This window comes from Erigeron canadensis, chromosome 9 (assembly GCF_010389155.1).
Source record: "Erigeron canadensis isolate Cc75 chromosome 9, C_canadensis_v1, whole genome shotgun sequence".
NCBI lineage: Eukaryota > Viridiplantae > Streptophyta > Magnoliopsida > Asterales > Asteraceae > Erigeron > Erigeron canadensis.
Window position 1 is genome coordinate 6,509,361 of NC_057769.1, and position 14,402 is coordinate 6,523,762.

Consider the following 14,402-nt stretch of genomic DNA (forward strand, 5'->3'; position numbering starts at 1 on the left):
CTTTTAACATTGCTTATTTACACTTTGAAAGCGGCAAGTACAACTTATATAGCATACCCATATACATATGCATATCAATACAGATAAATGTAAAACACCAAATCTTCGTTAACCACCGTTGTCCGCCGGTAACCATCGCCGGTAACCACCGCCGGTCTCCTTCAATCAAAGTTAACAATCACTAGAACAACCAACATCAGTAGTTGTTGTAACCACTATCGTTTGCTTCCATCGCAGTTGACAATCACCGATCAACAACCGCCGGTTACAATTAACGGGAGCAGCGGTGTGTTTCCTTTCACCACCCGGAACACCCACCACAGGTAACAACCACCGCTGCGGCGGCGACGGAGATCCGTCAAACAAAGGTTATCTAGATCAATAACACCGGCGCCAACAACATTTAAAACCACATCTATATAGCAATAAAAAAAAGGGGCACCAAACACCACCGACAACAACCATAAACACCACACCTACCCACAGATTCAAGAGGTAATAATAAATCCTCTTATAGTCGCTTAGCTGCGCAACCTCCGATGGTACGACGGCGGTTTGGCACCGACAACATATTTAAGTTTAAACTTTTTTGTTGAAGCAACCAACATGCTAATTAACAGTGTTGAGGTGAAGTCAATTCAGAATAAAAGAATTTGTTGCGTCAAATAGTTTATTCATGTGATTTGTACAATGGCAATATTGAATAGCTTATATACGTACTAGTAAACTTAGGTGGTGGAATTTTAAGTTTAAACTTTCTACATTAAATTTAAAGTTTCTAACAATTCATCAAAACCAAATCACATAAACAATTTACACTATTAGCCGTCATTGCCACCACCACCAATCATCGCCGCCGCGTGTCACTGCCATCACTATCACCGGCTCCACCACCACCACCCGTTATCCACCACTACCGCAGCCATTACACCCCTGCATTACACAGTTATCGTTCTAATATATATATAAAAGTGTGTTGGATATTTTATATACACAACAATTATAACTATTTAATATATTATATACAACATATATAAGTTGTGTATGAATAATAAGTTAACAAACCCCATGCATTCACTAAAAATACGTATTTGTCATGTCACAATCCAACGATAAAAAGTGATACTACTATTTAGTAAAGTAAATTATCAAACTACACAACAAATCAAACGTTAAATCAAGTGATATTCAACATATAGTTAAACTAATTAACATCCTATCTTGAAACATGACAAGTCCAAGCAGAAGCAGTATACAAAGCAGTCTCTTTCCATCCTAATCTAAGTGTCCCATCTACTTGAACCAAACTATAACCATGTGTTGGTGGAAACATATTAAGAATCAACTGAGCTTGTGCTAATGAATTCCCACTCATTGGCACTTGCAAGAACCCGTTTCTTCCTAATTCACTTCTCCATACCCTAAATTTATCATCCCCACTCCTTCCCGGTCCACCAACCGCGAGAACGTTGTTGATCTCTCTATGGATCAACGAGTGCTCTACACGATGACGGCTTGTGTCTTCGCTAGGGAGGAACGCCCCAAGAGAATCAAATATAGCGGAGTAGTAATGAAGAGAACCAACAAATCGGTCTAGGAATGAGCCTCCATGAGATATATCTTGTTCAACTAAGGTGATGATTCGAGGGTTAAGCTCTTGAAGGAGTCTCATGGTCTTCCAATCGGTTCCTGTGGCGTCATAAAGTGAATGTTGAAGCCAATGTATTGCTAGCGCGTCTCCTCTTCGAATTTGTAGCATGGAGAGATCAGTTATGTCTCCAAATTTCTTTGCCACGGGATGAAACTCAAATGACATCCCGAGACGTTTGGCAAAGTTTGAGAGTTGTTTTCCGGTCTCCAGTAGGAGTTCCATGGAAGCGCCCATTCCAGTCATTCTGACATGTGGCGGGCCTTCCATTCGTGTGGCAAGAATATGGAATAATGCAGGCCACTGCAAACCCTGCATAATATCAAGGTCCACTATGTGAACTCTTTCTCGACGTTGAAAGGCCTCCAAAATGGCTTGGTTAGAAGTGAAATGAGCAAACTTGACAAACGGAGAGATATTATTGAAGACTTGAAAAGCACCATGAATTAGCTTATGGTTAGTCAAAGGTGAGCAAAAGCCTAGCCATGAGTTTACAATCCTACTAGCCATGGCCTTTGCAAAATAAGCAACAACCCTCTCCCCACAAGATGGTGCATAAGGGGAAGCCATTTGGGTTAACTCTAGAACCATCCTATGAGCCTCGCCTAAATTATCAACCGAAATAGCAACAGCGCACTCAAACAAAAGCGCTATCAAACTCAACCCTTGATTACCTTGCTGATCACCAACTTGAACCTCCTCCGACCAATTATTCATCCTTGCCATCTTTCGTGGTCTTGTTTCACACATTTGAGGGGAAACACTACTACCATAAGTAGTTGGCACGTCAGCATCCGTCTGGAAGCTCTCTTCGGGGTTGGATTCTGGCATGTCTTCGATGAGTGTTTTAGTGACTTGCTCAACCCATTCAGATAGCTCATTCGGTCGCTCTAAGTTCACATGCGGCTTTGAACTATAATCACTAAAACCATTTACCGAGCTAGAATTTATATTAGTACTTGTGACATAAGGACCATGAGTGTTGCTGTAGTCCCATTGTTCATGGGGTTGGATCAACTCAAGATCACCTTGAACCACATCAAAACCTGCTCTCATTTTGTCTGTGGTGATCAATATGTAAAAATATCTTATGCTAGAAAGATGAGTGATTAAGAAAGAAAAAATGCATAAATGGTTTAATTCCCAATAGATATAATGGGAATTGCAGGCCAAATGAAGAATCTATATCTATGTGTATATATATGAAATCTTATAAGAATATATGGTGACTATTTAAAGCTAGATTAGTTTAATAAGGGATGTAAGTAAGTAAAGAGCAGCCATGGCCGGCATAGTTTAGAGTTAGGACATATACATCAAGTTAAGTTACAAATGGACAAACACTCCACGTTGGTTTTGGTAGTGATTTATAATACTTTTTATATCAATTGCTTTTGATTATGATGTTATTTATTCGATATTATGTTAATATTAACAAATCAATTCTTGAAAGTAGACCGATTCGTTTGATTTAATTTGTCATCATTTTTAACCTAGTTAGAGCATAAAGCGTAAGGTTTTGGGTTTGAATATTCTATTTACGCGTAATGGTTTGACGACCAAAAGTTTTACTTTTTAGCTACGGCATTTAGGGTCTTGCCAAAACGAAGTTTTGATGATATATATGATCTACGCACGTACGTATTATATATGAAAAGTAAAGTTTTTAAGTATAAATATTATAAAGTGAAGTGAAATGATGATACTGTTTTTATATATTGCTAGCTAGTAAGTAGTAACAATGAAAATTTAAGCATATATATCAAAGTCTCTTAAGTTAAGAAGAACAGATATATATATATATATATATTGTCGCTTAAGTAATTTGACCTATAAGCAATATACAACTTAGGAACATATATATAAGAACCGAGAATTTTCACAAATTGTCCGATGATAAACTTATATATTGATTAGCTTTTATATTGATTATACAACTTATAAATTGTATTTGTCATGCAACTAAATTAATAATTGTATTTAGCTAAGTATATCATGTGGGGATTAGGATGGAACTATTGTACCGGCATCATATGATTCATACGAGGTTAGTCGATGGTATCCATTGTGGTACCGGGGCTATGGTTCCCTCCATTACCTTTTCTTTTTTAAGAATCCTTTTACCAATATTACCACACTTTGTTAAATACAGTTTATACACAGATATATTTTGTTGATAGATAACTACACCAATATTTTCACACGGTCTTACCAAGAATGTTGTCTAGTATTGCTTCTTTTGTGAAGCCAAACTTCAATCCGAATTCCAAATCATCTCATTCATACTCGTAGCATGTAGTATGCAAATGTTTTGACACTAATTACTACAATCATATTCTTTTTTCTTTTGGAATGACAATTCTACTCTATTCTTAAATATCTTATGTTAGGGTTGGATCTTGAACTTTTATCCAAGAGACAAGAGGCCCTACTAACTAAGTTAACCCGACGCGATATTCTTTATTCTTTTACCCAAGACCAATTAATATTGTATCTCATATAAGAAGCCCAACTCATTCTAGACCAAGACGGCAAGACCAAGACTAAGACCAAGACCCTGTAGATTTTAAATGTTTATCTGACTCGATTAAAGATTTGAGTAACTCCAAGTCAACCAAAGAGTGGTATATGAGAAATACGTATTCAAACAATTTATTAATCATTTCTGTTGGTATATAGTGCTAAAGCTACAAGTCCATGATTTTGTGTATGTAACTCAATTAACGACTTGAATATAATTGGGTTTGGATTTAAAACGGCGGAAAAAAAAACGAATATGATTTTGCAAAAACTTTCTTACCAAAGATGTGAATATCAGCCATATTGCAAACATGTTGAAGTTTATTAAATTAAACATTATTAAAGTTTATCACAACTTACAATTTAATAACACACAATTTATCGTAACGACATAAAGCTGATCCAAAAATGATATCAATGGTGACGGAAAACGTCCAAGAACAATTTCGGCGAAAAGGTTTTTTAAGGCCTTTAGTATCTAGATTGTAGATATGTAACTAGATACCAAACCATATATAAATATAGGGAAAAACCAATATGCTAACAACAGCGGGGAAGAAACATGTTTTCCCCTCACAAACTCCCCCATGAAAATCACATGTATAAATACAAAATCTCCCCCCCCCCTACAAAATCATAAAAATATGATGTTTCTAGCAGAATACTTGTTACTGTTATCCCCGTAAATATAAACTTAAAAATATTTCTTAGAAAAAGCAAAGCTTTGGGGGCGTTATGTTCTAACCATAAAGAAGAAGGGCACAAACTGTTAACAATCTAAAGTATAAGGTATTTACACTTCTTTAAACATATCAATAGAATATGAGATACAGAAACCCCTAAAACCCAAAGAGAAAAAACTCTACTTGCAGCCAACAAAGGAACCCAATAAATTTTCCGGCCACTTTTATAAAAAAAGTATATTAATTTATTTTATTTTTTTTGTTATTCAGCTAATATGACATTTATAGTATAATTGTTGGTTTATTATTGTTTTATATATTATTATTAACTTTTAGATTTTGTTTTTTGGTTTGAATAGTTTGTACGGATAAAAAAATGTATCTCCAGTTTTACATAAATGATAATGGTGACAAAGTTTACACGTTGTCTTTCGACTTTCGATAGATATGTGTATAGTCATTCAAGATTGTAAATTTGGTTAGTCATTTTGACTGGCTGAGTCTTGAGTTGTATTTATAAGATACGAGTCATATACCCGCGTAATGTGGTGGCGATGGAGGTAATAGCGAGGTGGCGGCGGTGGTGATGGGTGACGGCGGTGGTGATGAGTGACGGCGGTGATGGGTGGTGGGTGCGGCAATGGTGGTGAATGTAAAAGTAATCGAGGCAGTGTAGTTATTTTAAGGATTTAAGGATTTATGTTGTAAATTATCTAATTAAAGGTATTATAGGTATATTAGGTTAAATTAATGAATAAAGGAGAGTGGTATTTTAGGTACTTCAACTCTTTAATTGAGATTAAAAAGGAGTTAGATGCTTTATTATGTATTATAGATATAGATTATAGATTATAGATAGATAACGTGTTTAAAGTCTATATATATGTTCAAAAATGCAATTGTAAAACACATGTTATTTTTTTTTAAGGATTACCATAAACTATAACTTGAATACCACCGGTCAATTGCCTTTATGCAACTAAATCGTTTGTCGAAAACATTTTGCAACTACCAAGCTATCATCGAAGCCTATTACTCGAAAAATTGAAATGAAAAACAACATATGTCTTGTAATTAGGGTGGGTGCAGGGTGTATTATCACATGTATGTATGTACCTAAGGGGATGGCATAGTAATATATGCCTCTATATATAAAGAGGTAAATATATCCGTTTGTCCACACTCCATCTCCATGTCGTACTGCATACTTATGACGATACACGCTTCCACCATCAAGCCAACTTAAATGGCCTTGCTTTTGCTTAAATACTCTTTCCAATGTAGTTCATTGCTATCGGCTTAGTTGCATACTTGCATTTCTACAATTTGTTTGGTTTATGTTTTACTTTTTGTGTCTGATTCTTAATGGTGGTGGTTACTGATGGGGGTGTTGTTTGGTTGCGGTGGTCAGTACTTTTTGTGTGTAAGGGGGTGTTTGTTATTGTGATTGCAAAGCAGATTTTGCGTTTTCAAAATAAATTATGCGTTTTGAAAAAACATGTACGTACATGCTTCTTTAAAACTACGTTTTCATAGCAGATAATCACTTTTTTACACAAACACTTTTTCAGATTATCTGCGTTTTACGAACGTAATAATCAGATAATCAATTCAAAACGTATTCCCAAACACCCTCTAAGACATTTAAGTGCCCAGAAACTTGAACCAGTAGAGATATGATTATGAAGTGGTTGTATCATAATATACTTCTATTTTTTTTTCTTTCTTTTACTTCATTCCTCTTGTGTTTACTTTGTACTCATGATTTGGTGTAATCTGGACATGTTATAAAGTATAAACATTACATTTGGCTATTAAGATCTACACTTCCACAGTATCTCTACCCTGGAATACTAAGTTAACGTATTCTGTTTACTGGATTGTTAGTACATAACCAAATCGATGTTTACTCATAAGTATTTACCATGCTCTCCCTTTGATTTGCAGAAAGAATCACCACTTGGGTTGGCCACACAATCTGCTCATCCGGGTATGTTCTGTTCATGTTAAATAAGATAGACTTCAAAAAATCAATAAATCTAAGTTAAAGTTACAAGATCCATGCTAACATTAGTTGATTCTGTAATTGTATGAATCAATCTAACTTTAAGGTGTTTCAAACGCTCGGACAGTGGATCATCAAAATCTCACAATGTCAATAAAATTATACCTCATTTAACTTTTATATGCTTATATTTCATCTGGTTAAGTGTATATCCAAACACCCCTTATGTAATGCTAACTTTTTGTTTCATCTGCAGCTCGTTTTTCACCTGATGACAAGTTCTCTAGACAAAGAGTTCTCTTGAAGAAGTGTTTTGTATTACCGCCGACTCAACAACCACCCAGGAAGTATTGATGAGTAGATCTCTATCTGCCACTCTTGAAAATCATTATCATGTATGTTTTTAGCTCAGGTTTCCGCTACTTAAATTTTATTAGCCGTAGTTCCAGAGTGTTGTCCTTTGTCCTTCTTTTGACGGTGTCACATGTTGTAGACTTGTAGTTGCACACCTTTTGTTCAGTCTAATGCAGCATGATTATAAGAAAATGATATCAAATATTATTATTGCCATGGTTGGGTGTTCGTTCTGTTTTTTGTTTAACTTGGATGGCTTTTACCCTAGATAAAGCTATTATGTCATTGTGATTAGTCCGTGTTGAAAGTTGTAACGACTAATTGTGTACCGTTTAAATAGAGGAATATTAGGTTTACAAACAAAAGTTCTTATGAAAAATGACATTGTTTGAGTTTTTTAAAATAATTTAAAGATGTCAACAGATGAGCTTAATCTCTTCCAACGCTTAGCCTTAGGGTTGGCAATGGGCCGGGTATGGTCCGGGTTTTGCAAATCCCAAACCCGGACCCAATTAAAAATCCTCATCCCAAATCCGGACCCGGACCTGACGAGTCCCCGTTTATTTACTAACCGTCGGGTAACGAGTTTCCTCACAAGTAAACGGAGATCCGTTATTATTATTATTATTATTATTATGTTGTAAATGATAAAATTAAAAAGTAAGTATTCAAACTTGACCTTAATACCAGTGTACAACGACCAGCCATAAAGCAATCCAATAACTTGATAGCTTCTATTAAAATAACATCTTAACTTAACACCATTAGTGTCTTTGTATACTTACTAGAGTGGTACCCGCGTGATGCGGCAAAACCTGAAGAAAAAAATGGTGATTAAGTGGTGATACTATGTTATTACATAAATGTGCTATTCAACTCATGTGTTTTTTAGTCCGGCTGAAGATGTAAACCGCCGTTGTTTGCGGGGAGGGGTTTATATGTTGATGGGTTATTAAATTCATTAACGCAAATGTTTTAAACAATAATCTATATGAAGCTATCATCATAACAATTGTTTATCTAAAAGTAAGGCAGATGCGTACTAAAATTTATAACGATGGATTAGTATCAATAAGTCAAAATACATAAATAACACCTTTTTTTAACGGTAATTTCGGTACTTGCATGATGCATTGTGTGGTGGTAGTTTAAATGTAGAGGGTATATTTGATAATTTAAAAGTAGATGGTTGAAATGGGGAGGGGGTAGTTTGTTTATATAGAGAGTATAGATTTGTAGAGGCATACAACCATACTGAAATTTGCTACCAATATATTACTGTATTTTAGAATATATGATTTGAAGCACTAAAATATAAAAAGGAGCCTTCTGTTGTTATTATTAGCATCATTTTTATTATCATTATCATTATTTGATTTTTATTATTATATACGGGTCGGGTATATGGGTTTGTGACGGGTTTCGGGTATGTGAGTTTTCATCTAAAAACATCCCCGGACCCGAATCCGCAAAAAAAATTTAAAATCATCCCGATACCCGACCCTAGACCCACTTACTCGGGCCCGAACTTGGCCCAAAAATGTTGGGTTTTGGATTTCCCCATCGGGTACAGGTTTCTTTGCCATCCATAGTTAGCATTTTGTTTCACACCGCCTCTTCACTTGTGCTCGTTAGTTGTTTTTAGGAATCAATCTTCTTTGTGTATATATATATATATATAGTTCATGACTTCATGTGAGAACTATTTTAATTGTAAGAACTATGATAACCACTATATTATAACTTCATGTTCAATATGTGATAGCTACATGTGAGCAAATTCGTTCACATATGAACAGATTATACTTAATATTATCTATGTTTGATTTTCAATTGAACCTTTACATTGCATGTATGTATGTAAAATAATGTGATAAAAGAAGTAACGTGTTATTGCTACTATTTGCTAATGTGTGTCAATTTAGAAATGCTGAGATAGTATTAGTAACAGTCTAATAAATCACTCTTGGGAGTTGGGAGTGTTCTCACAACTCACAAATGTTACAAACTTCCGAGTTTGGTCTTGAAGTAGTAACCACGTAAGCATCAATTACAAGTGTCATGAATATATATAATCCAACATTAATAGGCAAATGTCGTGATAACAGAGAAAGAGAGTAGAAAGGGTGAGTTGGCAAATAAAGAGGAATAACCAAGTGGAATATGTTGTGTCATTTTCATAGCCTATTGGCGTGTTTGGCTTGTTGCTTTGTTGCCCACCGCTCTTACTTGTTTTTCAGCCGTTTCGGTATTGAATTAGACAAAAGTAAGGAAAGAAAGATTTTGCTCAATGCCATTTTTTACGGGTTATAAGTAGGAATGTTGTTTTCATTTTTCACCTAAATAGTAGAAAGGATCATCCAACCTTTATATGGGATGATGATTGAACCCATGACCTATTTCTTCAAAAGCTAAAGTGTTTAACACTAATCCAATGCTTTGAATTAAACAAAAGTCTGAAGTAAAATTAATTATTGTAAAACACCTTCGACCCATGAACAACATCGTTCAATATAAACTATATTGTTTTAATCGGACTTAAAGTAAATAAAATGAGTTCCAAAATAAAAATGCCCATCAGAACGCATGAGTCAAAAAACTTCATAGATTTAATCATTGTAAAAAAAACAAAATTAATTTGGTACATAAAATTCCACAAATGTTGTCCTAAAATAACTATGTGGTCTAAGTTAGTACTACATAAAATAATGCTCGTATATATAAAATAGTTTGTCAATAAATAAATAAACATTAGTTGAGTGTGAAAGCACAGTAAGCACAAATTACAAAAAGCACGGACACTCAAAAACACACACACACACACACAACTGATCTCAAAATCAAAATCAAAATAAGAAATCATAAAGAAATGGCGATACGATTCAATCCTCCGGTGACGACGATGCCATCGGTGAAGTACCGATCATTTTCGTTTCAGAAACCAGCGAATCATCTAAGATCTCATCATAAATTCACCATGGCTTCTACCATTGGTTCCTCCGCCCCTAAGTAAGTTTTTACATTTATTTATATATCTATCTATCTATATATATAATCAATCAAATTTATATATTTCATTTTTTAATATGTGTTCTAAGAACATTCTTAAAATAACAACGGTGACAACACTTAAAAAAACATCATTTTGATGCATTAAAAGTCCATAAAACTAACATGGTGTTAGACTAATTATCATTTATGTGTATAACAACACATTGGCCTGTCAAAATCAAGAAAGAAAATCATGTTTTTTTTTTTTCATCCATCTTGGATGCATATTCTTCAAAATGATGCATCAAAAAAAAAAAACGTGATTTTTTTGATTTTGACGGATCAATGTCTTGTTAAACACTTAAATAATGATAATTAGTTATGCACTATGTTAGTTATATGGATTTTTAATACATCAAAATGATATTTTTAAGTGTTATCACCGTTCTCACCAGAGTGTTACCATATACATATATATATATATAGAGGAAAGTTATTTTTAGTACAAGAGTTACAAAAAGTACAAGGTATTTCCTCCTTTTTCTTCCTTCTTCTTTCCATCTCCGACCACCGCCACCACCACCATGATCATCTCCGACCACCACCATGATCCTCCGGCGACGGCGACCATCTCCGGCGAGAGTTACACATGTGTAACTAACTTACACATGTGTAAGTACAACTTTTTTTCTAGCATTTTAGGGTCTAAAATTTCCTGGTTTTTTCCTTCGCGAGACAATCACCACCAGCCACCATCATCTCCGACCACCCCAACCACGGTGCCGGCATCAAGGGCTTTCGCCCGTACCGTATCAAACCGTCACCATCTCTTGGATCGCCGCCCATCAAATCCATATGATTCCCATATGCGTCCCTTGACGGTCAACTTAGAACGGATGAGGGCCTCTGGCCTCTGGCCCGTACCGTATCCACCCGAAAACGAACCTGATTCTCGCCGGAAAGTTAACTTACACATGTGTAAGTTGTAGTTACACATGTGTAAGTCTCGCCGGAGATGGTCGCCGTCGCCGAAGAATCATGGTGGTGGTCGGAGATGATTATGGTGGTGGTGGTGGTGGTCGGAGATGGAAGGAACAAGCATGTGTAAGTTAACTTAGACATGTACTTTTTTAAATGCTTGTATTATAAATAACCCACCCCTATATATATATATATATATATCTCATGAAATGTGTTTGATTGTTAATTTGTTTCTCATACGGAACTACTCTAGTTATTACTAGTAGTATATTATAGTCATACATACATAAAATACTTATATATGTATCTGTATATATTTATTGTGATTGTGATTGTAATTAAAGTTTATTTATTTGTTATATTTGTGGTTTTCAACATTTGGATTATATCTCGTATGATTTTTTTTTAAAAATCCCTTTAAATACCTAATTCAAATATCTTTGATATTCTGATGTTATTTTCAAAAATACAAATTTAATCTGGCTTAGTTTAACTAGTTATTTAGGGATGTATTTTTTTTTTTTTTCCAAATATTTATAAGCTCAAATGTGTTTGCGTGATGGTAGTGTAACGGTGGCGGACATGCAATGTAAAATTGGATGTCACTATCCAAATCTTGTCCGCATGTTCCTTTAACCATAGTGTTATGCAATTCCTTTTCATGTTAGTCATTACGCGGGTAACTATTGTGCCGGTTTCCTTTTTCTTTTTTAATAAAAATAAAGCGTAAGGAATTTGAAAGTGTTACATTTTTTCATGATATGGAGGCATATTCTCTGTCTTTTTTTTTTTTTTTTTTTTTTTTTTTGCGTATTATGCTGAAAGATTTACCAATGTTATTTCATCTTACTTCCGATACAAGTGAATTCAAGTGTTCTTTTGCTATAACTTAAATTATTGAATTTTAGCCGAGGCCTTTTTTTTTTCACGGATCATCGTGAAATGGGTAGAATGTACTTGATCCAAGTCTATTTTGAAATCTTTAGGCTTTCTCTTATAGCCTAGTTACTTGTAAGATATGTAGATGGTAATTTATATATGCTCTTAAATAATTGATTTTCACATCAATCTATGTAACTGGGAACTGGGTTATGATAGTTTGCTAAACTTCTGTACATAGTTATAAAATTTGTTCAATACAAATATTCGTTTCGTTTCGCAATTGTTATTTCCTTAATTGATTATAGCCTTTCTACGTTAGTCACTGATCCTGATTGTCAGGCTACATACTTTAGCGATTATACTAAAAATTTGGGCTTCAACTAATCCAAAAGCTCGTGTCCATTTTGTTCATGTTGCTCTTATCTTATGACTAGTATCCTCGTGTAGGTAGATATCAGAAGTTTCCAGTGAGATAGCCGGCAAGTGTCAATCAAACTAGCATGTGTCTTATTATAATATGTTCTGTTTGTGATTCTTTTAGTAAACTTATGGGTAAATTGAGCTTCTGTAGTGCTTATGTTGATCTTTCTACTGTTATGACATGTCAAATTATAAAAGGGATTCTTTGTCAATATGGAAGCTGTAATTCCTTCTTTGGGCTGATACTCATTTGGCCATCTCTTAATCTCTTATACAGGGTTGAAACTACCAAAAAGCCCTTTACCCCTCCACGGGAGGTTCACGTTCAAGTGACACACTCTATGCCACCACAAAAATTGGAGATTTTTAAATCTATAGAGGGTTGGGCCGAGCAGAATATATTGACTCTCCTCAAGCCAGTGGAGAAATGTTGGCAAGCATCAGACTTCTTGCCAGATTCTGCATCTGATGGATTTTTTGAAGAAGTGAATGAGCTAAGAGAGAGGGCAAAGGAACTTCCTGATGATTACTTTGTTGTTTTGGTTGGAGATATGGTTACAGAGGAAGCCCTACCTACTTACCAAACTATGCTTAATACCCTAGATGGTGTTCGGGATGAAACAGGGGCCAGCCTTACTCCTTGGGCTGTGTGGACACGGGCTTGGACTGCTGAAGAAAACAGACATGGTGACCTCCTCCACCAGTATCTCTATCTTTCTGGGCGGGTCGACATGAGACAGATTGATGTGACAACCCAATATCTGATTGGGTCTGGAATGGTAAGTTTCCTGTTTTCAGCTTACGCTTTTATTATAAATCTTACCCTCTTTATCTTTTGCTGTGAATCATTGAGTTGGCATATGGGGAGGTTGGGCGGGTTGGCTAACAAGCCAAAAAGGGTTTTGGTCACTCCAATGGCTAGGTCTGGCAAGACCTGAAATATTCGCGTCCAATTTTTATTTTATTTTTTAATATAAATAATTTGTTACACTTTAAGCATCTTTCAAGTCGGTTAATTAACAACATACTGAATCACAACATACGACAATTTTGTAGCATTTTATCTTGATGTATATATATTTCTTTGCATGCACTTCCAGGATCCCCGCACAGAAAACAATCCATACCTTGGGTTCATCTACACGTCTTTTCAAGAACGTGCCACCTTCATCTCCCACGGGAACACTGCCAGGCATGCAAAGGAGCACGGGGACTTAAAACTGGCTCAAATCTGTGGTATAATTGCAGCTGATGAGAAACGGCATGAAACTGCCTACACCAAAATAGTTGAAAAGTTATTTGAGATCGACCCTGATGGCACTGTTCTTTGTTTTGCTGACATGATGAGAAAGAAGATCGCCATGCCCGCCCACTTGATGTATGATGGGCGTGATGACTACCTCTTTGATCATTTCTCGGCTGTTGCCCAAAGACTGGGTGTATATACTGCCAAAGACTATGCAGACATTTTGGAATTCCTGGTTGGTCGGTGGAAAGTAGCAGATTTAACCGGGCTATCTGGTGAAGGGCGTAGAGCCCAAGACTATGTTTGTGGACTGCCCTCGAGAATCAGAAAGCTCGAGGAGAGGGCTTCAGCAAGGGCAAAAGAAGGCCCAACCATATCATTCAGCTGGATTTTTGATAGACAAGTGAAGCTCTAAAATTTGAATTTATAAGTTTCCGTTCCTTCCATCAAGTGAGTAGAGGTCAAAAAGTATATTAAGTTTCTGTTTCATGTAGTGTTGATGTATTATATGTTGAATTTGAAATATGTAGTGGGTTTGTGTTTTTGTAAACTTGTGTAGCAATCAGACTTATTATATATAAAGTGCCAATTTTTGATGATGGGCATCGCCTGTCCTCTGTTTTTAATCGATTCAGCTCTGATCATTACGTACTTATGTAGCAAAGGAAAATG

The 14,402-nt window shown here is 35.5% G+C and overlaps 2 protein-coding genes across 2 annotated transcripts; one reads left to right on the forward strand and one right to left on the reverse strand.

Annotated features, from left to right (window-relative positions):
* Nucleotides 1–1,216: 1,216 nt before the first annotated feature.
* LOC122583110 (protein SCARECROW-like) lies at nt 1,217–2,704 on the reverse strand. Its single transcript, XM_043755547.1, has one exon. The coding sequence runs from the start codon at nt 2,702–2,704 to the stop codon at nt 1,217–1,219; it is 1,488 nt and encodes a 495-aa protein (XP_043611482.1).
* Nucleotides 2,705–9,976: 7,272 nt separating this feature from the next.
* On the forward strand, nt 9,977–14,356 carry LOC122581888 (stearoyl-[acyl-carrier-protein] 9-desaturase, chloroplastic-like). The gene is made up of 3 exons (XM_043754204.1): nt 9,977–10,219; nt 12,762–13,263; nt 13,585–14,356. The coding sequence occupies exons 1-3, from the start codon at nt 10,080–10,082 to the stop codon at nt 14,143–14,145; spliced, it is 1,203 nt and encodes a 400-aa protein (XP_043610139.1). The 5' UTR covers nt 9,977–10,079; the 3' UTR covers nt 14,146–14,356.
* Nucleotides 14,357–14,402: the final 46 nt, after the last annotated feature.